Below are 25829 nucleotides of genomic sequence, written 5' to 3' on the forward strand. Positions count from 1 at the left end.
TGTGTGTTCAATGGAAACAATTATAATTTTGTGAATAATTTTTCATTTGTAGTTTGCAAGACATATCAAGAAATCTGAAGGCCAGAAAATTCCGAAAGTTGAGTTGCAAATATCAATTTATGGAGTGAAAATTCTAGAACCCAAAACCAAGGTAAGGCTCATTTTTGAATGTCAGACCCTCTCGAATCTTTCCTTGTGATTAGATTCGTTTTAATAGATACGTGATGTCTGTTACCGGGTAAAACTGAGGGGTTCCCAGTTGAGGACCGCGTACTCCCTGGGGTTCTGCGGGGCGTTGGGACTGCGCCCTGGGGCCCGTGCCTGCCCGTGTGAGCGGCTCCAGGCCCTGCTGAGCACATGAGTCCGTGAATCTGGTCTCAGGGTCCCCCCGGAGCTGGGAGAGGTGCGTGAGGAGAGGGTCGCTGAGTGGGAAGGAAGCAGAGGCTGGTGCTGTTTCTGGAAAGGCCCTGGGCTGCCGGCTGCCCGTGGACATGGTCAGCGTGTCCTGTCGCCGGGGCTGCCGCCATGAGCCCATGGACCTGCCGTCTGACAGCGGAGCTGGTTCCGCGCTGCCCGGTGGCTGCCGTGGTCGCCTCCACAGGTCTCCCCGGGGCAGCAGGTGGCGGGCCCTTGCTGTCTCTCCCCACGGCACCTGTGCCCACACGACATCTGCCCACACGGCAGGAGGTCCAGCACCAGCTGGTGTTTCAGGGAATGGACCAGCCCCTCATGTGTATTTGTGCGTGTTCCCGTGTGTGTTTGTGCGCGTTCACGTGTGTGTCTGTGCGTGTCCGCAGGAGGTCCAGCACAACTGCCAGCTGCACCGGATATCGTTCTGCGCCGACGACAAGACGGACAAGAGGATCTTCACGTTCATCTGCAAGGACCCCGAGTCCAACAGGCACCTGTGCTACGTCTTTGACAGCGAGAAGTGTGTACGTGTGCGGCGTCGTGGGGCTGTCGTGTTGCGGTCCAGGGATGTCTTGCTTCCGGCGTGAGTCAGGTCTTGGGACGTGAGCGAGGCCCATAATTACTTAAACTCGCTAATGGGCCCGTCCTGCCCCCGGCCGGGCGGCGGGATCCCGTCCGTAGCTGAATTCCCGTGTCAGGCCGCGGGCTCGCACGCCAGCGGCGTCTCCTAGGGCGCCAGCCCTGCTCCTGCTGTGCACTCATGTTTCTTAGAATCGTATCACCTATTTGTGATTTTAACCTCAGGTACGATTTAGGAATGTGCGCATAATGCAGAGTGATGGTCAGCAGAGTTCGTCTTTTCTGGAATGTTAACGGATCTGATGCAAAGAAAGATGTTAAACTCCAGGAAATAACGTCTGTGCGACTTCTTTAAAAGTAGCCAACACTTTGGAAACGTGGTTCTTCATTTCCATTACCCAGAAAGCTTACCATAGTGAAAGGTAGTAGAATCGTGGAAGGTGTGAGCGCATGTGTGCGCCTGTACATGGGGGCGAGTGTTCACTTTGAGTGTCATCTAAAGTTCTCAGCAGGTGAGGACGGTCAGGGAATTCTAAAGTTCAGTTCTGCAACGATTCTTTAATCTTCTGGAATCTTAAGGAAAACCCTGGGTCTTGATTAGAAGCATAAGCCAATGCTAATCATAACCTGTATTCTGTAGTCCGAGGTCCTGTGGTAAAGCATAAGATGTGAATTCCAGGACACGCTGCAGCCATCAATGGCTTTTTCTTTCTCAAGTATGTTTCTATTGATTTTAGATAAAGAGAAAGGGAGTGGGAGAGGGAGATGGAAACCTCAATGATGAGAGAGAATCATCAACTTCGATCAGCTGCCTCCTGCACGTCCCTCACGCCCTGCCGGGGACCAGGCCTGCAGCCAGGGCCTGTGCTCTGACCGGGAATCGGAACGGTGACCTCATGGGGCCTGGGTCGACGCTCATCCACTGACGTCTTTAATGAAGGAAGAACGTCTCACCTCGGCAACGTTCTTGGCTGGGACAAGAAAAGAGCTTAATTCATGCATTTGCTCATGTTCAGGCCGCCATAGCTGTCCGAGGACTCATATGATTGTCACCCTCACGCAGTTTATTTCTGGTTTCCGTATGTGAGCTTCTTGAAAACAAACACCTTTTTTATTTGTCCACCTAAGTCCTACAACAGGTGGACAGTAGACACTCAACGAATTTTTCTTTAACGAAAAAGGCCATCTTTCAGTAGAACATGCTAATATCTGTATCTTTTAGATAGAGTGCTCTTTAAAAAGACAAACTAATGTGCTAACCTAATTGGCATCAAAATATGTTTTGAGAATTTGATGAACATTATAGAACATTTCGTCAGAAAAAGATATGCTTACCCACATGAGAAGTGCTGTGCGCACAGTAAGGAATTTTCTGTGCCATTCCAGTGGTTTTTGGAATGTGTCCTATTGAGTGGATGCATCGTGTTTAATGCTCCAAGTGCTGCTTAACTGTGATTGCTTGCAGATGTTCCCCGTGTGACCAAGAAGGCTGAAGTGGATCTTCTGTGTGTGAGATGGACTAGCCTTTACCACTTACACCAGTGATGGCGAACCTGTGACACGCGTGTCAGAGGTGACACGCGAACTCATTTTTTTGGTTGATTTTTCTTTGTTAAATGGCATTTAAATACATAAAATAAATATCAAAAATACAAGTCTTTGTTTTACTATGGTTGCAAATATTTAAAAATTTTCTGTATGTGACACGGCACCAGAGTTAAGGTAGGGTTTTTCAAAATGCTGACACGCCGAGCTCAGAAGGTTCGCCATCACTGGCTTTCACCGAGCAGTGCACTTGGCTGTCTTTCTTGTCCTGCGCATGGAGATAAACTTCCTTGGGGTCTTTTGAAATATTGATAGAAGAGATGATTATGAACATGAGCCTTCTTATGGCTTTGTGTCAAGTGCTTCTCTTCATCTGATCCCCATCAAATTGCTTACGTGATCGTTTAAACATAAGCTTGCCAGGATCCCTGACTTTATTGCTGCCCGATCATCATTGTTTGTCACCGACTGCCGTAATTGTGGTTCCTCCAGGCATCATTCTCTCTGAAGAAAGCGTAGGCGCATTGTGTTTTCTGAAGGCTGAAACGTGGAGCCTACAGGATGGCTCCCACCGTCTGTGTGCTCAGCACTCAGAAGGGGGCCTTTCCAAGCAGAGCTCTTCGGTTTCCACTTCAAAAAACAAGTTCATGTTGATGGGCTGGAGCGCAGGGAATCTATGGGTCGCACATTTGCCAAGTAATTCTGCTGCAGGTGGATGGAGTCTGGGCTTCAGAAAGCAAGGGTTTGAGCTCCCTCTCCAGCCTCAAGTTAGCATCACCTCCATGAATGAGCTCAACGAGGACTGTTTCCTCAAAGTTTCATTATATTGTTTTTACCTCAAGGTTTTATTTGCTCTAATTGTATTAATTTGCAGAGCCTATAGCTATAAATATAAAGGAAATTGAATTTATAATGTAATACTTATTAAAAGAGAAATTCCCGGGCCTACATGGTTTCATTGGTGTGATGTTTGTGAAGCGTTCAATTAATGACTTTACCCAACGTCATGTTAATATCATAAGTAAGTGTGTGTGTTTGTCTTATTTTTTAATCTATTTTTATTGATCTCAGAAAGGAAAGGAGAGGGAGAAAGAGGAATAAATACCAATGATGAGAGAGAATCATCAGTCAGCTGAGAATAATTTTGGCTGCCTCCTGCGCGCCCCACACTGGGGATTGAGCCTGCAACCCAGGCCTGTGTCCTCACTGGGACTTAAACCGTGACCTCCCGGCTCATAGGCCGACGCTCAACCCCTGAGCCACGCGGGGCACGTTAGTTTTTACATCGCGCAGGGAGGCATTGCGTCGTTACTCAACAGCAAGACCTCTGCTCATTTCCACTCCTCTCCCCCAGCTGCTGCCCTCGGAAGTGCCCAATGTGAATGCTTTTCCTGGTTCACAGAGCAGCCTGACACATGCCCACTAACTGTAAATCTCCCTTCTTTTATTTGCATGAAAGGCGGAAGAGATCACTTTAACCATCGGCCAAGCGTTTAACCTGGCATACCGGAAATTTCTAGAATCTGGAGGCAAGGATGTCGAAACTAGGAAACAGATCGCAGGGCTCCAGAAAAGAGTGAGTAAACTGAGCGGGTCACGTCGCATGTGGCGTCAACACAGGGAGGCTCCATATCATCAGGCAGACGTAGCAGGCCGCCATCCATCCCCCCACGCTGTCCCGTGTCCCTCCCGCCATCACCTGCCCGCGGCGCGCGGTTGTTAACCATTTCGTGTTGGATTCCCGCAAGAGCGTAGTGTCTCATGTGACTGCTTCCCTCCTGATGCTTCTCACGGGGATCAGAGCAGCAGCAGCAGCGGAGGCCGGGTAAGTGGTTTCCCACGCAGGCCCGGCCCGCGCCGTGAACGGCCACCTCTCCACGCTCTTCAGCGCCTCCCCGGCCTGCGGTTACCTCCAAGGTTACCGGCCAGACTGCACCGCGCCCCAGGGAGCACAGACGAGGGATTAGGAACTTGCCTGGTGCACCCGTGTAAAAACATTCTAAGCGTCATAGGTCTGCCCGGGGACCCAGCACTGTATTCCCCAAGCTTCATCCAATGATACCAGGCAGCACATTGCAATTGAAGTAACAGGGACTCCCACTCGTGAACGCAGTTATGATCAGAGCCGACATTTCCCAGGAGTCCTTTTCTGAAGGTCTGTCCAATGATCCTTTGCCTTTTAGATTCAAGACTTGGAAACAGAAAACGTGGAGCTTAAAAACAAAGTACAGGATCTGGAAAACCAGTTGCGAATAACGCAGGTGTCAGCATCCCCAGTAAGTACTGAGTTAGGGCACGTTTTCCCGGGAAGCGGATTTCCTGGTGACAGGATGTCTCGGGATCATCAGCTCGGCGACGTTCCTAGGAACACTCTGTAGTCAGTAGTTTAAAGCTGCACGTGGATAGAGATGACAGCTATTCCCCAAGGTTAATTAAAAATTAAGATGTCCACCCGGCCAGAGGAGCTCAGTGATTGAGTGTTGACCTATGAACCAGGAGGTCACGGTTCGATTCCAGGTCAGGGCACATGCCCGACTTGCAGGCTAGATCCCCAATAGAGGGCGTGCAGGAGGCAGCTGATCAATGAGTCTCTCTCATCATTGATGTTTCTTTCTCTCCCCCCCTCTTCTCTGAAATCAATCCTATATGATAAAGAGCTAATATGCAAATGGTCATCACGCCATCATGCCGTGATGCCCTCACGCCATCACAATCCATCACCAGGACTTTGCGTGCACAGCAAGGCGTGCGCGGGTGGGCAGGGACTTAATGCTGCGTGAACAGCGCGGAGCTGGGTCCCAGCATCTCCGGCCTACCTCTCGGGCAATCCATCGAGGAGCCCTGGATGGGTGGGTGGGGCCTACCTCTTTGGGGCGATCGATCATGGGGCTCCTGCACTGTGAGAGGGCACAGGCCATGCCGGGGGATCCCCCCCCCGCCCCCCAGTGCACGAATTTCATGCACCAAACTTCTAGTAAAAAATAATTTTAAAAAATTTAAGATTTCCTTGGTAGCTCAGATCAGAGTTGTTTTTTCATGTTGCTCTCATCACTTATTGTTGTTGTTTCTTCCTAGAATAATTCAGCCCTCAATTTTTTTCTTTGTGGCATATTCTTCATTCTATTCCTGTTGGTTACTGTGTACTGAGGTTAGACTTACTGGCCTCAGCCAACCTGCCCTTGGAGCACTGAGCTTCCTCCTAGAAGCTGGACTATCACCAAGACCAAATCTGCTTTCTTACATTGCACAGCCCGGTTCCCACGGGGAGCGACACAGCGTATTTCAGACACTAACATGAAGGGTAGTCTCTTCAGACAACACTCAATGTTTATGGTGAAATTATTTCCCTTTGGTTTCTCAGAAATGTTAGATCCTCTTCCCAATACCAAGAAAGATACCATTATTTTGTGATTTGGCTAAGTAACATTTTTGAAGGGAAATGGAAGTTCAAACAATATTTTTCCTAGACAAAATATATTTAGGATATTTTTTCTTTTTGAATCATGTGTACTGATGATTTTCTCCATTAAAGGGAATACCTTATCTAGTATTTTTGTTAATATATATTTTTATTGACTTCAGAGAAGGGAGAGGGAGAGAGATAGAAACATCAATGATGAGAGAGAATCATGGATCGGCTGCCTCCTGCACGCCCCACACTGGGGATTAAGCCCACAACCCAGGCATGTGCCCTGACCGGGAATCAAACCATGACCTCCTGGTTCATAAGTTGACGCTCAACCACTGAGCCACACCAGCTGGGCATTATTTTGTATTTTAAAAATATTTAATGTATAACTTACAGCATATACTGTGAGCTGAGACACAATGATAGCATTTGCAAACTTGAAAAGAATGTTTGTTGCAGATTTTTATGTGCAAGTTCTTTTTGCTTCAGTCACTAGGCTGACCCAGGGAACACGTTTTAGCACATAGGCCTGTGTTTGCCATCTAGCGCTAGAATGCTTCCCCAGCTCATCACCCTGAAGAATGCTTCTATGAGGAGATATTTAGGGTTTCACACTTGCTGTGCCCTGGAAGTGGGTCAAAACACATGCTTTCCTCTGCACCCCCCTCCCCATCGTCCCCTGCATCCGGGGGTATTCCCACTGTTATTCCCAATTATTCCCATAGTCGGTGTCTATGGGGCGATAGGGCCAGGTGAGCGGACGGAGTGAGGCCTGTGCCCTCCCTCGCGCCTTTGTCGCCTTTGTCATGCACAACGCCGTGCTGGCGCGTCCTCCTCGGTCCCGGCTGGTTCTGCTGTTCCTACTGCTCTCTCTTCACTGCCGTTGCCAGGTGCTTCTCATCACTCAGACTTTTTCTCCTCCCCCATTTTATTTATTTATTTTTATTTTGGGTGAATTTATTGAGGTGACACTGGTGAACAAAATCATACTGATTTCAGGGGCACGACGCTGCAACACATCATCCGTACCCTATTTTGTGTGCCCCCCCCCAAGTCAAGTCTCCTTCCATCACCATTGACCCCCCCCATGCTCTCCTCCACCTACCCTCCCCCTCCCATCCCCCGGGCAGTCACCACACTGAGAGATGCTCTGAATGACATGAAGCAGAAAGGAAGAGAACGGGCGGGAGCCTTTTAGAGAGATGGTTGTGGGGGCAGTCCATGCTGCGCAGGTGGCATGTGAATGGAGGCGGCGGATGAAAGTCAGGGCAGATGGCCGAGAACAGGCACCGGCCTGCGCCTGGAGGGAGAGCCAACAACGTGGAAGTGACGTGGAAGGTCCGAGTCTGGGTCTCACAGGGCCCGTGGGCCAGGGCGGAGCTTTTGTGTTGATGTGGTTTAACTGCCGTGAGGGAGAAGTTGGGATTAGGGCATCATCTGGCTGCTGCCTGCACCACAGGCTATGAAGAGGCCAAAGTGGCCCGGCCGGTGTGGCTCAGTGGTTGAGCACTGTCCCATGGACCAAGAGGTCCCAGGTCCGATTCCCAGTCAGAGTACAGCCTGGGTTGCGGCTCGATCCCTAGTAGGGCGTGTAGGAGGCAGCCGATCCATGACTCTCTCTCATCATGGATGTTTCTCTCTCCCTCTCCCTCTCCTTCCCTCTCTCTCTAAAAATCAATTGAAAAAAAGCATGTCAAGAGGCCAACGTGAGGTCCCAGGCTGGCCAGGCCGCTCCTGCAGTGGAGCGGGCGGGAGGAGGCCGGTCGGTCTAGGCGTCTATCAGTTGAGCCCATCAGCAGAGCGTGGTTCCCGATGCGTGTGGAAGCGGAGTTTGCAGGATTTCCTGATGGCTGGTGGGCGCCGTGGAGTAAGAGAGCGGCCAGGATTGTACATGATGCGGGGAGGGGGCAGTAAGAAGCAGTATTTCACTCTTGCTCACCTGAGTTCTGCCTACTGGGCAGAGTGTTCAGTGGGTGCAGAAGAGACAGATCTGGGACTCAAGGAGGGGCGAGCCTGTGGTGTGGTCCCCGAATGAAAAGTTTGCTCTTCCTCTGTCATCGGGGGAACTCTTGTTGGTGGTTTTGCTCACGCTCCCAGGGTAAGCCTGCTCCCGCAGCGCTGAGGAGTAGGTTAGTTCTAGCCCGAGAAAACAAGTAAGAGACTTTTTCTTCTGTTTGCTCTCAGTATTAAAATGAAAAGACATTTTTCATGACGAAGAAGGTGTATCTTTAATAGACATAGATATCCCAAGCCCCTTCCACCTAAAGCCAATTCCTTAAGGGCGTGATGATGAAGACCACCCTGCTTTTCCTTTTCTCGTGTGTAAAGTGACAGCTGTGTCTTTGCTTGTACCGAACGACCAGCACGCGGGCCTGTCTCCTGGACACACGACGGTGGTCCCTGGTCCCTTTGCCGCCGAGTGAAGTCGCCTCGACAGGCTGTGTCCACGCCTCTGTGTCCACTGACACGGTGGGCGGCTTCCCGTGGCTTTTGGAAGCAGGTCCTTCTCAGGACAGCGTTTCGATACAGCGAGAACTTTCCGTTACTTGGCTGTGCTGTTCGCTCTGCGCTGTGCTCTGGTGGTTTGGCAGGAGATCAGAGGTTCGTTTTCCACCATTTGGTACTAATTATCTCGGGACAATCTGATTTCCATTTATTGCGTTCACATGGCAGTGCTGCCTGTATTTATATCAGAAGAGGGGTTTGTTCTGCCCTCCTGGCCTCGTGGCCGCCTCCAGAGGGTTGCTTCATTATGAGATGTGGGCACAGCAGTGACATCCAATCCCTGCTCTTGATTCTCGTGTCTGGATGCTTACATTGTACATTTCTGGCTCGAGGAGCCTTTAACCAAACCAGGCTCCTGCCAGGAAGTTAAGTGAACAAAGTTGTCATCCCGAGACCCGCTGGGCGTTCTGTCGCTGAGGAGCACGATGTCTTCCTTCCGTGAGACCCGGTGAGACCGGCAGGCCCTGCCGTCGCGTGGGCGGCCGCGTGGCCACTGACCGAGCTGAAGAGTGGACTCACTGCGAGTGGACAATTTATCTTCCTCGGGTGTTTTCTCAGCGACGAGGGAAGTGGGAATGGGCAGGGGCAGATGGTGCAGACGCCCCGTCACACAACAGCCCACTGGGAATCTTTAAACAAAGGCACCCGTTTTAAACATGAGCGTTGACTCAGGAACACTCAGTGCCCACAGAACGCGCTGACCAGTCCTCAGCTTCACTTTCATGACTTCACTTCCAGACGACGATCTGGAGAAGTAAACCCTTGTCTCATGGGAAGAAAAAATACTCCATTCCGGCCCCGACCATGAGTCCCTGATTCAGCCACTCATCTCTCCTTGTGTCAGTGTCCTCTCTGAGAGAGTGGACATGGTAGCCATGCGATTTGCAGAATTCTTGTAAGAACATTTAAGATGATAATGGGTCGTATAACTAAGAAACCAATATAAACAGATTGTGGATCGAGAAAGCTGAAAAAATACATCCATGATGCCGTAAGTTCTAAATTCTAGAAGTTGTTACTTATTTAAAAAGTGATGTAACCCGGCCAGCATGGCTCAGTGGTTGACCAGGAGGTCATGGTTCGATTCCTGGTCAGGGCACATGCCCAAGTGGTGGGCTCAACCCCCAGTGTGGGGCGTGCAGGAAGCAGCTGATCAGTGATTCTCTCTCATCATTGATGATTCTATCTCTCTCTCTCCCCTCTCCCTTCTTCTCTGAAATCAATAAAAATAAAAAAATTAAATATAAATAAAAAAAGGGATATCAAAAATGTGCCCTAACAGTGGACTTTAAAAGCGTGAGTTAGCATGGCAGGATAGAACGTATTGCTGGAACCTTTTTACATTACCATTATATTTCCCATCTTCAGTCTTATTTAACCATTTTTAATGAGAAATTTTTAATTTAGACCTTCATATTAATAAATATAAGTAATTTACTTTTTAAATTTCATTCTAAGTGGAATATTGAACCTCTATTTTAATAATTTTGATAAATCATATTTTAACCTTAAAGTTGATTTACGTTTTTAAAAGGGTCTTGGGAGGTTGATGGCACCAAAATAACAGCATAAAGTAAAATGTTGGTGTCATGCTCATATTTCTACAGACATCACCACAGAAATGGTCAGTCTTTCGTTCAGTGTTTTTATGAAATGCGTACAGCGTTTACTGCCGGGCATCAAACCGCCACACCATCTATGTGGGCACAACTCAGAGCTGAAATGGTCCCCAAGCACATCCCCCATGCATGCCTTCCACGCATGTCCCCCACGCATGTCCCAGCCCCCACACATGCTCTCCAAGCACGTCCCCCAAGCACGTCCCTCACGCACATCCCCCACACATGTCCCAGCCCCCACACATGCTCTCCAAGCACGTCCCCCACGCATGTCCCAGCCCCCCCACATGTTCTCCAAGCACGTCCCCCAAGCACGTCCCTCACGCATGTCCCAGCCCCCACCTCCTGGAGAAGGAGCCACAGGCGCCCAGGAGCAGGGATCTCAGACGTGGGCGCTCTCACTCGTGTCCAGTAGCTCCTGCACCATGACCAGCTCCGTGCGGGCACAGAACTCGTCTCAGCAGCGAAATAACTGGGAGCCGGGCATCGCCCCGGGACAAGGCCAAATCAGTGGATCCAGAATGTAAGGACGGTCACAACAGGAACATCAGCTCTACTAAATGCCTCACTCAGATATTCCTTTCACTATTAGTAACATTTTCCCCAGTCGCCTGTCCTTCCCACACGCGGTAATTTTCCAAACAAGTTCCCGTGTGCTCTTCCCTCCTTGTCCCCCCTCTTCTCCTGAGAGCCCCTCTCTGTCCTTTCTTCCAGCTGCTGCTCACGGGGTCTGCCCACGGGCTCCAGCGCTGTGCGGCCCCGCTCTGGCGCTCGAGTGAGGACTCGGCCCCCTGTCTAAACCTCCCTCCCACCCCCGCCAGCCCTGCTCGCGCCGCCACCTCCAGGCTGTCGCTGGGGATGACACCGCCGCCTCCTAAGTGTGGCCTTCCCCGGCCCGTCAGTGAGAGCCGCACCCCGAGACCGCATGTAATTTTCTACACGGAAACTTCTCTTTACTCCCCGCTGATCTTCTTTAATTCTGCCGGCCGTGCTGTTAGACCAGGGGTGGGCAAACTCTTTGACTCGAGGGCCACAATGGGTTCTTAAACTGGACCGGAGGGCCGGAACAAAAGCATGGATGGAGTGTTTGTGTGAACTAATATAAATTCAAAGTAAACATCATTACAGAAAAGGGTACAGTCTTTTTATTTTTTATTTTTAGTTTTATTCATTTCAAACGGGCCCCGCCGGCCGTACTTTGCCCACGGCTGGGCTACAGGCAGTGGGCAGTGCGGGTGTGTCTTGAACAATGGGATCTGGGCCTTTGGTCGCCTGACGTCAGAGAGCTCCAGGCGGAGGGTGTGGATGGTGCACAAACCCCCAGAAAGATGAGGGGACAGGGACCTCAAGGGACCCTTCAATGCAGCAGATGGGACAGGAGGTCATCGGTGATGTGGGCGGGAGCAGTTTCGGTCGAGTTCATGCCTAAACAGCAGAGCTTGAAAGGCGTCGGGGGTTGAATGCAGTACAAGTTGGGGCAGGAGAGGTAGTGCCTTCCTCAGGGAGCTGAGCCTGGGAGAAAAGAGAAAGGATGAGAGAGGAAACGAGAGGGACAGAGCGAGACATCTACGGTCTGTTTTTGACTGCAGTTGAGATGTGAGTTGTTGTTACTCTGAGGAAGGTGAGAGAGGAGGACGCCAGGGCGGGGGTTCGCAGAGCAGCGTTCCCGAGGAGGACGGGGTGAGGGTGAGGCTGCCCGAGGCTTCGGATAGTGTTTACGTTAAAGGAAAGGATGGTAAAGGGGAAGATGACAGCGATTTTCCTGCGTGGGAACGTGCACTAGCAATCCTGCTAATGGCAGGTCTGTCACTCTACACATAAGCAGCCTTATTAGTGTTCATTGTTTTCGTCGTCTGTGACCCAGAAAAATAAATGCATTCTGGGAGCTGTCACTTTAACATGAACTACTCGAAGCATTCTCTGTCTACGTTCTCATAGGAAAAGGAAACATTTTCTCACCATCCCTCTCCGATGTGGGACTTCTTTCTTTCCTTTCTATGGATTGTGTGTGTGCGCGTGTGCGTGCGCGTGTGCATGTGTGCGTGCGTGTGTGTGCCTGCATGCGTGTGTGCATGTGTGTGCGTGTGCGTGTGTGCGTGTGTGTGTGCGCATTTTCCCCTGGATGACAAAGTGATGATTATTTCATTCTGTCATTATGCCCTGGCCCAGACTGGCTCAGATAGCAATGATCTTGGTGGTGTATTCAGTGATTATTAACTTAAACCACAAAGTAGGGTTTTATTATAAAAAACTTGATGAAATCTTACTCAGCAGAAAAGGCACTGCAATGTGTCTAAGAATAGGCTGTCGTGGTTATAAATATAAATTGAAACACACCCTTAAAAACTGTGAAACTTGTTATCATTGCATTTAATATGGTTATATCTAAGAAGGTACATCACTTATGTTCAATTATTTTTGTTTAAAACTTATAATCCTATGCAAGATCTATTACTGAAATCATGTTTTCTGTAGTTTCTAGCATGTTCAGGTCTCTGATACAAATAGCAGTTATTGCTGGATGGACAGAAAATCCAGCGCATGCTCCGTATCTCCCTAGAACAGTATCATCACTAGGCTTGCCCTCATCTTTGAGGACATTTTTGCTGAAATTTTCTCTTGCTCGCTTGCCCATGAGCATTTAGCATAGCTGTGTGGACCATATGACATGGCCAGTATGTAATTGTTTTTGGTTCATGGAATTCGTTATTCATATGGTTTGCATGTAATTGAAGTAGTTCGCATGGCAGTGTGTCCACATGAACTAATTACCTTCTCTCACCGCAGGCCAGCAGCGTGTCGCCTCAGTCGCCCTCCACAGACATCTTCGACATGGTTCCCTTTTCCCCCACCTCCCACCCGCCGGCGGTGCCCACACCCAACGGCACGCAGCCGCCCCCAGTGCCTGGCAGAGCTGCCGAGATCAGTAAGTTCCGACACACGTCACTGTGCCTGCTGCGCTGTGTACATTGTGATGGCCGACGAATACTTTATGTGAAATTAGGTATCTTAACAAGCTCATGAAAATTTTTTATGACATTTTTGTTACTGACTTCAGAGAAGAAGGGAGAGATAGAAACGTTAATGATGAGAGAGAGAATCATGGATCGGCTGCCTCCTGCAGGCCCCACACTGGGGATCGAGCCCGCAACCGGGGCCTGTGCCCTGACCGGGAATCAAACCGAGACCTCCTGGTTCATAGGTCCAGGCTCAGCCACTGAGCCACACCAGCCGGGCTCATTAAATTTTTTAATTACCAAAGTGTTATGTTTACATGTGATACAGTATTATGTTTACAACGTATACATGTGTGACATTCATAGTTCAGAGTATACTACTAAAGACATGACTTACATTTAAAATTGTATGAAAATTACACTTTGGTGTAGGGTTATTTATATCATAATACAAAGCACTGATTTATATTTTTATTGGGTTATATTGGGGCTGTATTTTTAATGTTTTAATGATTAAAAACAACTCTGGTGGGAATTTTCATGATTTTGACATGTCTCATGGAGCTCAGTGTAAATTTTGGGATAAGCTTAGTGGGAGATACATAAATCTATGCATTCCATGGTTCATTTATTGCTCCTATAGAAGCGTTCTTTCTTTGATATCTGAAATGTTCGAAAGGCGTTGCTTTTCTGATTCACCTTCTGAATCTAGAGGGAACGTGAAAGTCTCTTTTTGATGAGTTGGAAAGCAGCCGACAGACGCTCACTGTTAATTATCTTGAATGTGTGATCTGCGCCCTGTCACAGAAACCGAAGGCATAGTTCCCACGGGCCGTGATCCGGCACCGGCGCCGTGTCCAAAGGGAACCTGAAGGAGAGCAAATTTACAGTCTGCTCTCCCGCACCCTCTCGGCGTCACAGGAACACGTGTCAGTGTGGCTCGGGAGTGTTAGCATAAGGCTCGCAGCACGGCAGGGCCCTGGTTGGTGTGTGTCCCTTTGTGAAACGTAACGTCTGTTCCCATGTGAGGCAGCCATTGACTTTAGAAGACGAACGTAAATGCGGAGGAATAACATCAGGGACTTTAAAAATCTGTTGATGGGAGCGTTCAATACTTTACCTAATCTGAAATGTATACACGAATCCCTCTGGGTGTATTTTGTGCCAATACACCCATCATCGTGTCCTTAGAAAGGTTGCCAATTTCCTGATATTGTCATGGGCTGTTTTTTGTCCTTCTGCGTGTCCGACACTCTCCCTTTACGGCTGTTTTACAACTGGTGGGAGACCTCTCACTCTTCGCAGTGTCTTTATTTGGGTGATAAATGGTATGTCCCTCTTAGGTTTATACAATCCTTACCAGAACCAGGGACTTCTAAGCATTTGTCATTTATTAACTTATTTCATATATGAATCTGATGCCCCAACATTATAACTGGAGAAGCAAGAATCATGGGAGGGAAGGAGCAATGTCCAGGATACAAGCAGCTTAAGTAGTATTCCTTACACAGCCTGACTTTAGGGTGTGGTTATAGTTTCCTGAAAATGAAAGTCTTACTACATTATAACTTCCCAGGCCCATCGATAACTTGAAATTCCTTTATCGTCTGTTAGGGTTTTATTTGAATTGATTCAGAGGAAAGAAACTTCTTAACCATTAAAAAATTTCTTTTTCAATTAAATAATAGGTCATAGCCTTATCAATCACAGCCATCGATTTTAACTTGGATACTTCTTTGTGATTAAGAAAAAGTATACTTTAAAATATATGTACAGGGAGCTTTTTGATGCTGGGATGATACTGGGACCAAGGGTTTTCTGGGAAGATGACATGATTTCACACCACATGAGATGAGGTCCCTTAAATTTTTTCTGAGATTCATACGTGAACTCTGAGTAAAACTGCCCCCTGGCTCGTCAGTCCTGCGCGTTGCTTCACAACCAGGTCCGTGAGTGGAATGGGGACGTGTCGGTGAGGAGCACACTCATTTTAATAACATGTAGGTATTGTCGTGCATTAATGATCGAGTGTTCGGGGGATTTGATATTAGGAAGGCCTCGTTAAAGACGCATCCTAAAGGGAGTCTGTGCTTCTGGTTGGTATTTAACAGGCCTGAGGTTGGGAAAGCCCAGCGCACAGGGTGAGCGGCTCGCTTGTCATGTGGGATTTCTTTACGGGACCGGCCTCTGTGTTCATACACCACGTCTTGTCTTCTGTCCAGAACGAGACCTGTTTGGAGCAGAGCCCTTCGACCCGTTCAGCTGTGCGGCAGGCGACTTCCCTCCAGACATTCAATCGAAACTCGATGAAATGCAGGTGACTACCCGGCAGATCGGCCCAGGCCTGGGTGTCTCTCGTTAATGTGTGATTCTGTAGCCCCTCCAACAGATTGGCCCAGACATGGATTTTCCCTTTTAATATGTGATCCTGTGTGCCCACATTATCCTTTCCTTGAGTTATTATCACTATGAAAACGTACTTAAAGTAATTACTTTACAATAATAATATGCATTTAGTCCTATGAACACTCCTGCAGATGCTAAGGATGAGGTTTGATTTGGTTCTTCATGGTGCAACTTGCAACGGCAATACAATGGTTCATGTTCTTACGCATGATGGCTCATTATTTTGAAATCCAAGAATTAAAAGGTCATGACACTGGATTTATCAGATTCTATCTCAGTCTTAACAATTGTGAATGTCACAACTGTGACTGGGTGGCTGAAGGAAACCTTTGTCAGGCTGACGCCAGCCGCTCCTGACGGAGGCATTGGAGGGCAGCGCGTGACTCTGGGCTCTCGGTGAAGAGCAGAAGCCGGTCACCGGCTTTTTGGGATGTAGTTCAGTTGGGTTTTGTTCTTCCTCTCCCTTTCGTTTTCCAGTTCTGAGCTGCTCTGGAAGTTTGAAGATGCTGGTTTTAAGAGCGCTATAGAATGGGCCATGATTAATCCATGCTCTTATAAACACTAAGTTCTCCTGTTTCATTTTCTCTTTATAATTTGGTGAAGTTATTATTTGCTAGTTTTTATCAAAGACATATCCTTGAAGCTCTCAGACAAATACTAATTCAAAAATCATAATTAAGTAAAAAAATTACATCACCTAATAAAATCCAAGTTCAGAACTTTGATATAAGAGGATGAATGGTGTTATTTAGCTGAGACTGAAATCGCCAGCATCAAACCTTCTGTTCGTCTTAGTGTCGCCATCTCTTTGCTATATTCCACATGCTGTGAAGCTTTCACCCAAATAGCGCACGGTAACGTGTCAGGAACTCTGTATTCTGCCGCCTGGGATCCCTGGCTATGCTTGTGTAAGGGCGAATACACCTGTGGGCAGTGATGTGACAGTATTTGTTCTCAAGTTTATACGAATCATAAAGAGTACTTTCTTATCAATGCTTTTTAGATTTTCACAAAATGGAAAATTTTTCTGTACGTTTTTGAAGATAAGCCTACAGCTTGAGACCTTTGTCGGCACTCAGCTTTGAGAAGCACTGTGTGGAATGGCTGCATGATGGGTTAGACACAGAATGTTGAGCTGTGGTATTTTTCGTTTTCGCCACTTCTAATATTTTCTTAATGTCTTCTCTTTTCTGCTTTCATGGTGGGTAGCGCCAGAGATGGTTGGTATATTATTTTCATAATAATTTTAAACAGCTTGCAACTTTTTAAAGCTAAAACTGTAACATTTGCATGCTTTGTTTAACAAATATTCAAACAGCAGTTTCATATGGATGTATCTGATTATTAATTGTGTTTCAAGGGACCCTACAACCCATATTTTAAAGTATTTTTCTCAACGACAGAGTCACTCTTGTGTTGTCCGTATCATTGCTTGCCTATGTCTTTGAGTCCAGGAATAACTTGCAAGGTCACTTCAATTAAAGTAAAATAACATTTTCATCAAAAGTCTCTGATGATTCTATTACTTATTTTGTTAGCTTAATTAATCGAATGCACAGTTAGCTACTATTTTTATCTTTGCATAGAATGTAGACATTTATACAGTATAATAGGCGTCATAAACCATCATATTGAGTTAATAAGCCTACTGAAGTATTTGGTTTCCCTTTTTTATTGACAGAGAAAGGTCACAGAAACATCTCATACATGTACAATTTAGTAAAAAATGTTAAGCCATATTTCATTATAAATTGCTAGAAAGTTAGATATTTATTTGAAATCAAAAATTCAGGTTTTTCATTTGACATAATTTAAACTTCTGGTACATGACGTCAGCAGAGAAATCAGTATAAAATAGCATGGTGAGCCCAGAAGTACACCTTGTAAGTTATAACTTAATACCTGGCAAGTCAGTGAATGGTGAAAGAATTGTGCATTAAGTGATGTAAAGTTGACTGGTTAATAACTTGGAGGATCAATGTACCAGTATAGTAGACACAGAAATATTCAAATACATTTCATAAGCAGTAGACAGATTTAAATGTTTGAAATATGAATATCAGACTTATTACTTGGAGAGAAATTTTTATAAGGGCATATTTTATATAAACATATAGTCTTTTACAGAAGAACTTCCATAGTTCTTTTAAAATTTCTGTTTAATAATATAACTATGTCAAATATTTGTAATTAAAGTACATAGACAAATGATTAAGAAACTAAACAATCAACAAATGAATTTAAAAAAAAAAACAGTAGTTCACAAAAGAAAACCAAGTGGCTGGTATACATGTAGACATGTTCAGTCTAATCAGAGAAAACGTACAAATTAAGTAAAGAACTATAATCTAGCAAATTTTAAGTATTATTTTCTTACTAATAATCACACTAGTGTAAGTGACGGAGCAAACGCTAACTCACTGCAGACCGGCGTCAGTCCCCGCGTGCCTTTTGCTACTAATACTCATGTTGTATTCTTCACCAAGTTAATACAGTCTGTTCTGAGGAGACAATAATTATAACTGTGGAGATTATGGAAAATAATTCAGTACATCTTAGAAATGGTAAAATACGGGAAACAGTTAAATCATTAAAAAATAATAGGCTGATGCTACATAGTCATTAAATTAGTTTCATGGGGACTCTGTAAAGAAAGCTTGTTCTGCGAATGGGTGTCAAGATCTGCCTGGGGTGTACACCTACGTGAAAGTTTGACAAGCCGACATTCTGACATTGAATTATTTCTTAGTCGCTCAAAGCCTGAAGATTTCAACTCTTGTTCATAGTCTCTTTGATTTGCTGATTTTATTTATGTATGTATGTATTTATTTATTGCCAGGTGCCCTCCTACTTTAATGATTTTTCCTGCTTTCCAGGAGGGGTTCAAAATGGGACTGACTCTGGAAGGCACGGTGTTCTGTCTGGACCCCGTGGACAGCAAGTGCTGATGTCAGAGGAGAGCGCCTGGTTCGTGTTCAACCTGTTTGATCTGCACGTGCGTCTGTGATTGCGTTACAACCCGTCTTACCCATGTGCCAATATGTTTTTTAATATCCTCACTTTCTGAAAATTATTTCCTAAAATTTCCTCATGCCTTCACTATTGACCTGTAGCATTTTATTTTAAAAGCAACTCACTGTATTATTTTATGTTCCTGTCTGTTTCTGTTGTAAAAGAATTTCTAATCAGAGGACAAATGATCCAAATATCTCTCTTGTGTTTGAGTTCTACAGCGTCCGCACCTTGAAATCTGTGTTCAGGCTCCAGGCTGCTAGTTTAGTGCTGATTTCCCCAAAGCCATACCTTAACGAAACCTTTGAAAGTCCTAAAGAGATATACCAATGCCAAACTGAATACTATATTCAAACTAATGAACATGATACCAGATGTCATTTTCTGTATGAAGCGCTGTTTCCTATCATTGAGAAAATGTAAACTTTGAATATAATGCCACTAAGTCATTTTTGATAGGTGAAATGGCAAACATATAAATGCCTATTATAATTAAACCAAATGTATGTAGAGTATTGGTAGATGCAAGGTAATAATGTTAGCCATTATCATCAGTTATACTCTAAATATTGTATTTCATAAACAAATATTGTGGGAAACTGTAAAATTTCCTTTTCAGCAAACACAGTTTAAGTTCTAATGAGATAAGTTATGTTACTAAACGTACAGACATCCTTCGATCTCATGTTTCCTGAAAAAGCATTTGGAATGTTTGCTGTCTACAGCTGCACTGTCTGTTACTTGTATTTATTTCACCAAATATATTTTTGTCTCAGAATATTGTGATGTCTCATTAGTTTTGATACTATACAGTCTATAGAAACTCCTCTTCATGAATCACCAATATTATTTAGCAAATTTAATGTTTTGTTGTTGACATTGGAATCTCATTTTTTTTTTCACAAAAATCAAGTTGCTGCTCAGTTTATCTTTAACTTGAATAATAATTGTTACTCAGTGCGACCAAAATTTACGGTTAAAACTTACCATTTGGTTCATCACAATGTGAGGACAATGAACGAGGCTGCATTGCTGGGAGATCTCCCAAACAGATTCTCTGTCTCTTTTACTCTCAGAAATTTTCTTCAAGCGAAGGTACATTCTCACTAGGAAAAGAAATCCAACAGCTTATGCAATATTCTATTTGTATGTATCTCCATAGGGGTCTAAGATATATGTAAGCCTTCTTGGTTGCTTTCTGGTATCTGTTAGGTTGTACCTTAATTAGAAGGTAGTATGTGTTTCATAAAGAAAAGTCTTTATAATTTTGTTTGTCATATCGTATTTTGGAATTTGTATAATGAGGACGTTTAGAAGCCATACCAATGGCTTTTTTTAACAGATAGAATTTGTATTTTTATTGTACTTTAAAAAGCTTTATGTAATAGGTATATATTTAGTGGCCATTTATTATCAATGGTAACATAATAAAATACTTAAGATGGTATTTGCACATTTAAGATACATTACTTTACCAATTTTTAATGGTAATCAGGTAATCAATTCTGCTACTGGCATGATTAAACAGTCCATAATTGGTCATTGACTATGAAAATTTGTTTCACCAGTGCATTTTTATGAAGATCCCGTTGAAAACTGTATTTCTATGTAAACTCAATATGTTTGATTTTACTGAGAATAAATGATTTTAATTAAACTGTATAACTTGATCATTAATAATCCCTAAATAAGACACATTTTGAGGTTAATTTCATGCTGGATTTTTCGGGTCACAGGTTGGAGACAAGAGAGACAGGGTTTAACTTCATTTCTTAGAGCCACACACATTCCAGCCATTTGAGCAAATATTCAGTTGTAAAAGCAAAGGATTTGATCCTGCTGGTGAGAGAGGTCACAGTGAGACACGAATCTGAGCTGTTGGTTTGGTTTGGGTTCTTTGTCTCAGGAAGTGGACAAATAAATTCATGGACAAAGGAGGAGTAAGCAAAGGGAAATGAAGTTTATTACAGTGAAAGTTAGCAAAGCTCTCAGCAGGCTAAGGGGTCCCAAATAGGGTTCCCACAGAAGCTGACCAGTCTAGGGGTTTATATTTCCTGCTCTTGCCTCCTGTTGGCTCTTTCAAAAATAACACCAGAACACCAGCCAATCTCCTTTTGCCTTCATCTTCCCCTTAGTTCCCACTCTCAGGTCAGGGGGAAGGGCAGCTCTACAGGTGACTGGTCCATTCAGTCTATCTTGCTCACATCCTGACCATTTGGCTCATTCCCTCCCCAGGCCCTTACCCTAAACTACCTGATCCCATTTGACTCCTCATGCCCCCCCCCCCCCCCCCCCCCCCTAAAGACAGTTTCTCTCCTTTGTTTCTTTGGACTTGCACATTGTGCCCTGGGTCCTGCCCGGTGGGGGGGGGGGGGGGGGGGGGGGGCAATGTGAGGAGCCGACAAGCAGGGTTCTGTCAGGAGAGGACGATCTGGAGGGCCACAGAAAATCAGGTGACCCATGTGGGGGTTCCATTTCCATAACCATTTGTTGTTTGAAGGATTCTAGGTGAGAAAGCACAAATTTGGCTAAGCTGTTAAAAATGCAGGGTCCAAAAATTAGGAAGAGCACTTCAGAGATCAGGGGGCATGGAAGGGTAAGAGCCCAGGTATGCTAGGCAGCCAGGGAGAGAGAGAGACCACCCAGTGTCTGGGCCCAGTGGTTGTACTTATACAGCCATTCTGCTTGTTCATAAAATTTCCTTATGTTTGTCCCCATGTGGCCGGGATTATTGGCATAAGAGCAGAAGTACTGTTTATCACTGCACAGACTCCTCCTGGCCCTGCCAAGAGGTAATCGAGGGCTACACGACTAACCAAGTCCACACAGGCTAAGGCATCCAAAGAACTAGAGTCCTGCTCTGGCTGCTGCCTTGGCAGCCAGGTCAGCTAGTGTATTTCCTTCCATGACCTAATCAGCTCCTCTGGTGACCTTAGCAATGTGAGGGGAGCTCCCTCTGAGGGGAGGTGTACTGAGGACAGGAGCCGATCAAGCTCCTTATGGTATTAATTAGGGATCTAATGGGGGTCAAGAAGGATCCTTACCCCCTGGTTGGTGTGGCTCATGGTTGAGCATGCACTTATGAACCAGGAGGTCATGGTTCAATTCCCAGTCAGGGCACATGCCCAGGTTGCAGGCTTGATCCCAAACATTGGTGATACTCTCTCATCATTGATGTTTCTATCTCTGCCTCTCCCTCTCTGAACTCAATAAAAATATATTTTTAAAAAAGAAAAAGAAATATCTTTCCTTCCAGATGGCCTCAGGGACCTGGAGAACTCAGAAAGCATATTTAGAGTCAGTGTATATATTTACTCTCCAGCCACCCCAACTCCAGTGCTCTCACAAGGGTGATCAGCCCAGCTGACTGAGCGACAGTGCCAGCAGGGAGGGGAGCGTGCTGCAGAGCAGGGACCACAGCGTAACCAGGCCTATGCACCCCATGTTCCAAGAAGGAGCACCCACACCTGAGTGAGGTCATATCAGGACATTCTAGGAAATTCTCCATTAAATCTTCTCTAGTGTCATAGGTTTGCAGGACTACCCGTGAACGGTCATGTTATGTTATTTCTTTTCCTTCAGGAAGGAACATGACTAGATAACAAAGCGGCAAGTTTTTATTTGGACTATAACCCTAACCCTAACTCCTTACGCTATCCCTAACTCCTAACCCGAAATCTAACCCTAATCTTAATTACTAAACCTACTTCCAAACACTAATCCTAACCCTAAGCCTATTGTTAATTCTAAGCCTAGCCCTAACCATAACCCTATCCCTAACCATAATTCCTAACCCTAACACTAATCCTAACACTAACCCTAACCCCTAACCTTAACTCCTAACCTTTAATATAACAATAACCCTGACTTCTAACCATAATTCCTAATCCTAACACTAACTCCTAAACCTAACCCTAAAGCCTAACCCTAACACTAATTTCTAACCCTAACTCCTAACCCTAACCAAAATTCCTAACCCTAATTCCTAATATAACCCTAACACTAACTCCTAACCCTAATCATAACACTAACCATAATTCCTAACCCTAACTCGGAAATCCTAACCCTAAATTTGCACTAGCCATAATTCTAACACTAGCCCTAACACTGACCCTAACCCTAAAGCTGACCCTAGCCATAACCCTAAAGCTACCACCAATCCAAGCCCTAACCCTAGCCCAAACCCTATCCCTAACCATAATTCCTAACCCTAAACATAACTCCTAATTTCTAAACACTAGCACTGACCCTAGCCCTAGCCCTAACCCTAACCATAGCTCTAACCCTAATCCTAACCCTAACCCTAACCTTAACCCTAGCCCTAGCCCTAACCTTAGCCCTAACCCTAACCATAGCCCTAACCCTAACCTTAGCCCTAACCTTAACCCTAACCCTAGCCCTAGCCCTAACCCTAACTCTAACTCTATTAGTAGTGTCCTCTAACAGTTGTCCTGATATTTGAGAAGATGGCTATCTGAAAGCCATAAGCTTCCTTTGGAGGATAGTGATATTATGGGGAGTAAGTGCCGTCTGGTCCTTTCCTAAGGTCACCTTGGTGGCCGCTGGGCCCAGCAACACCACAGTAACCACCGCCCACAAACGGCAGGCCAGCCCTTGGCCACGACGTCCAGTTCTTCACTCAGATATCCCTCAGGCTGTTGGGCAGGGCCCCAAGCTTGGGTCAGTACTCCTAGGCTCCCCCCACCCCCCGCCCCCCTTCAGTTACATGTAGTTTGAATTCTTTCCCAGGGGCAGGGGCGGGGGGCGGGGGGGGACCCAAGTCTGAGGCTGGTTAAACTTGCCCTTGGACTCAGCTCCCATTCAATAAATCGGCCTTCATTCATTTGAATCTCTTTCACTAATAGGTATAAAGGTCTGGCTATTTCTACAGAATCCCATTATCCCCAGAAATCCTCTTAATTGTGAGTGTCTGAGGGGGTGGGAAGGAAGAGATGGGTCAGATCCTGTCCTCCCCCAACGCCCTGGTGCCTGTGGTCAGGTTTAGCCCTAATGCTTTATGGAGGTCCTGCAGCGCTGGGCCATGGTCCTCTCTCAGCCTGTGTGCCTCCTGTGAGGTTTCCTGGGTTGGGGCACAGAGGGATCATCTACCTACTGTAGCATCCTAGTCTAAGTAAACTGATTTAAATCCTGCACTAATCCCTGACCAAACAAGGGTGGGGGTGGGGGGTGCTGTCCCTACACCCCTGGGCCAGAACAGTCCAAGATAGTGGGGTGGCTGGTCAGAGGGATCCTCAAATGCAGAGAGCTACTGTGAGCCCCAGTCAAGGGGAATGCAGCAAAAAGCATCCTGAGGTCCAGTACCATAAACCATTCAGAGTCCTGAGGGATTTGAGACAGCCCAGGTATGGATTAGGGAAGTGAAGTTTATTACAGCGAAAGTAACAAAGCTCTCAGCACGCAAGAGGGGTCCCGAAATGGGTTGCCACCAACACTCAGTGGTCTAGGGGTTTATATTTCCTGCTCGTGCCTTCTATTGGCTCTTTCAAAAATAATACCAGCCAATCTCCTTCTGCCCTCCTCTTCCTGCCCTTAGTTCCTACTCTTGGGTTCCGAAAGAAGGGCAGCTCTGCTGGTGACTGGTCCATTCAGCCTACCTTGTTCACATCCTGACCATCTGGCTCATTCCTGCATTATCTACCCTCTGCCCTCCCTGCAGCCCTTACCCCAAACTGCCCGATCCCATCTAACTCTTCAATGGTTTGGTTCCTTTTACCAGAAGCATCTGGTGCAAGTAACTGTATTGTGAAAATATATATTTTCAAAAACAAGAGTCTTTTTAGCCTAAAAATAATGCCAAGCATGTCGTGGCTGATAGTCTTAAAAAGGTGGACTTGATAATAGAATTCGAGCTGTGGCTAATGGAATTTCATGAAGAAGTTTTGAACCTATCAAAACACAATGTTAAGTATTTGAAAGACATGCAGGACTCACCTACACTGCCTTTGCACACCAATGAATAACTCATCAAGCTATTCAATAAAATTCACTTATTCCTCACTCCATGTGAGTAAGATGATTATGTGGGTAAGATAATGTCTAGTAATTCTGCTAACAGACATTGTTAAATTGGAGATGACATGACACCTACCTTCAGTTAGTTTATTATCAGAGAGGAAAAGAAAAGCAAATACATGAATAAATGAAAACCAATATGTACTAAGGTGCTCTGTGCACCCAAAACTCCTCAAGGAATATTTATATTTAACTGTTTTACATTTGGGGACCCAGCACTGGCCAGTGTCTCATGCTGTGTGTCCAGTGGAAGCATCTCAGGACAGCCAATACAGTCATGGTCTCCATCTCTTCTTGTTTCTTTTATTTTTCATTTTCATTTTTTTAAAGTTTTAGTCACATTACGGTAATTCATTTTCTAGATAGAATTTCTGATAGATTTCATGTTGTTGCATTTCTAAATACTGACTTTTCCTACCCATTTAGATGTTACTTCACATAACCACCAACAAACTGGCTGTTAATATTTTTCTGTCCCAGTGTTTCCATATATACTTCCAAATTCAATATTTATTCATGATTTTGGGTTTCAGCCTCTGGTAAATTACTTGAAGAATCTTGGACGCAATTTTGACAACTAAATCTCAGACTCCACCTAAAGTACACCCTTTCTAAGCCGAGAACACACTGTGGAGATGGGTATGGGTGATTCAGGGTGGGGCAAAAGTGGGTTTACAGTTGGGAGTAATCAAGACACAGAGTTCAGTCTTGTGTCATTAAGGAGTAGAGGCCCAGTACACGAAATTCCCGCATGGGCAGGGTCCCTAGGCCTGGCCGGTGGTCAGGGACGATCGAGGCCTTCTGGCTGCCGGCCTGGGCCTCCCTTCCCCAACTGCCAGCCGGGCCTTTCTTTGTTCTGCGCCACGCCCTGGTGGTCAGCGCACGGCATAGCGAGCGATGGAACTCCTGGTCTCCCGGTCAAACTCCTGAGGGGACAATTTGCATATTAGGCTTTTATATATATAGATTGTATTATTTTCCCAATTTATTTCTCTGTTATCAATGTATCTTCTCAGCTTCAGATCACTTCCAGCTGCTTTCCAGACAGTCCAACTTGGATATCCCCCATGGACACCTTGAATTCCACGTGTCTAATTGTTTGGTTCACAATCTGTTTCTCTTGTTCTCTAGCTCAGTAATGTGTCCTTGTCTAGCCAGCTAGAAGTTACCTTCTGTTCCTCCAAACTCTCTAATTCAGTGGTTTTAGCATTCCTCCTCCTTAACCTTCACAAGTTTCTCCACTTCTTTCTGCCCTTATTGCCAGACCTAGGTTTAGCCACTACCATCTCTCACTTGGCTACTTCAGTAGCCCCTATAGTTGCTGAGTTGTTTTGGGGGAATTTGATTGTAAAG

The 25829-nt window shown here is 45.7% G+C and overlaps 1 protein-coding gene across 5 annotated transcripts in view; it reads left to right on the top strand.

Annotated features, from left to right (window-relative positions):
• GULP1 (GULP, engulfment adaptor PTB domain containing 1) overlaps positions 1-20105 on the top strand; it is an 87748-nt gene extending 67643 nt beyond the window's left edge. For 2 of the 5 annotated variants that reach the window (XM_015566080.1, XM_015566081.1), the window contains exons 5-12: positions 53-151; positions 798-935; positions 3995-4111; positions 4337-4360; positions 4719-4811; positions 12856-12994; positions 15248-15342; positions 18308-20105. In XM_015566080.1, the coding sequence (XP_015421566.1) occupies positions 53-151; positions 798-935; positions 3995-4111; positions 4337-4360; positions 4719-4811; positions 12856-12994; positions 15248-15342; positions 18308-18379 (777 nt within the window). In that variant the 3' untranslated portion in view covers positions 18380-20105. Of the gene's footprint in view, positions 1-52; positions 152-797; positions 936-3994; positions 4112-4336; positions 4361-4718; positions 4812-12855; positions 12995-15247; positions 15343-16640; positions 16652-18307 lie in introns of all 5 variants that reach the window. The other 3 variants (XM_015566082.1, XM_015566083.1, XM_006767057.2) reach the window with 3 other exon arrangements.
• The last annotated feature ends 5724 nt before the right edge of the window (positions 20106-25829 follow it).

Source organism: Myotis davidii, unplaced genomic scaffold, assembly GCF_000327345.1.
Source record: "Myotis davidii unplaced genomic scaffold, ASM32734v1 scaffold221, whole genome shotgun sequence".
Taxonomy (NCBI): Eukaryota; Metazoa; Chordata; class Mammalia; order Chiroptera; family Vespertilionidae; genus Myotis; species Myotis davidii.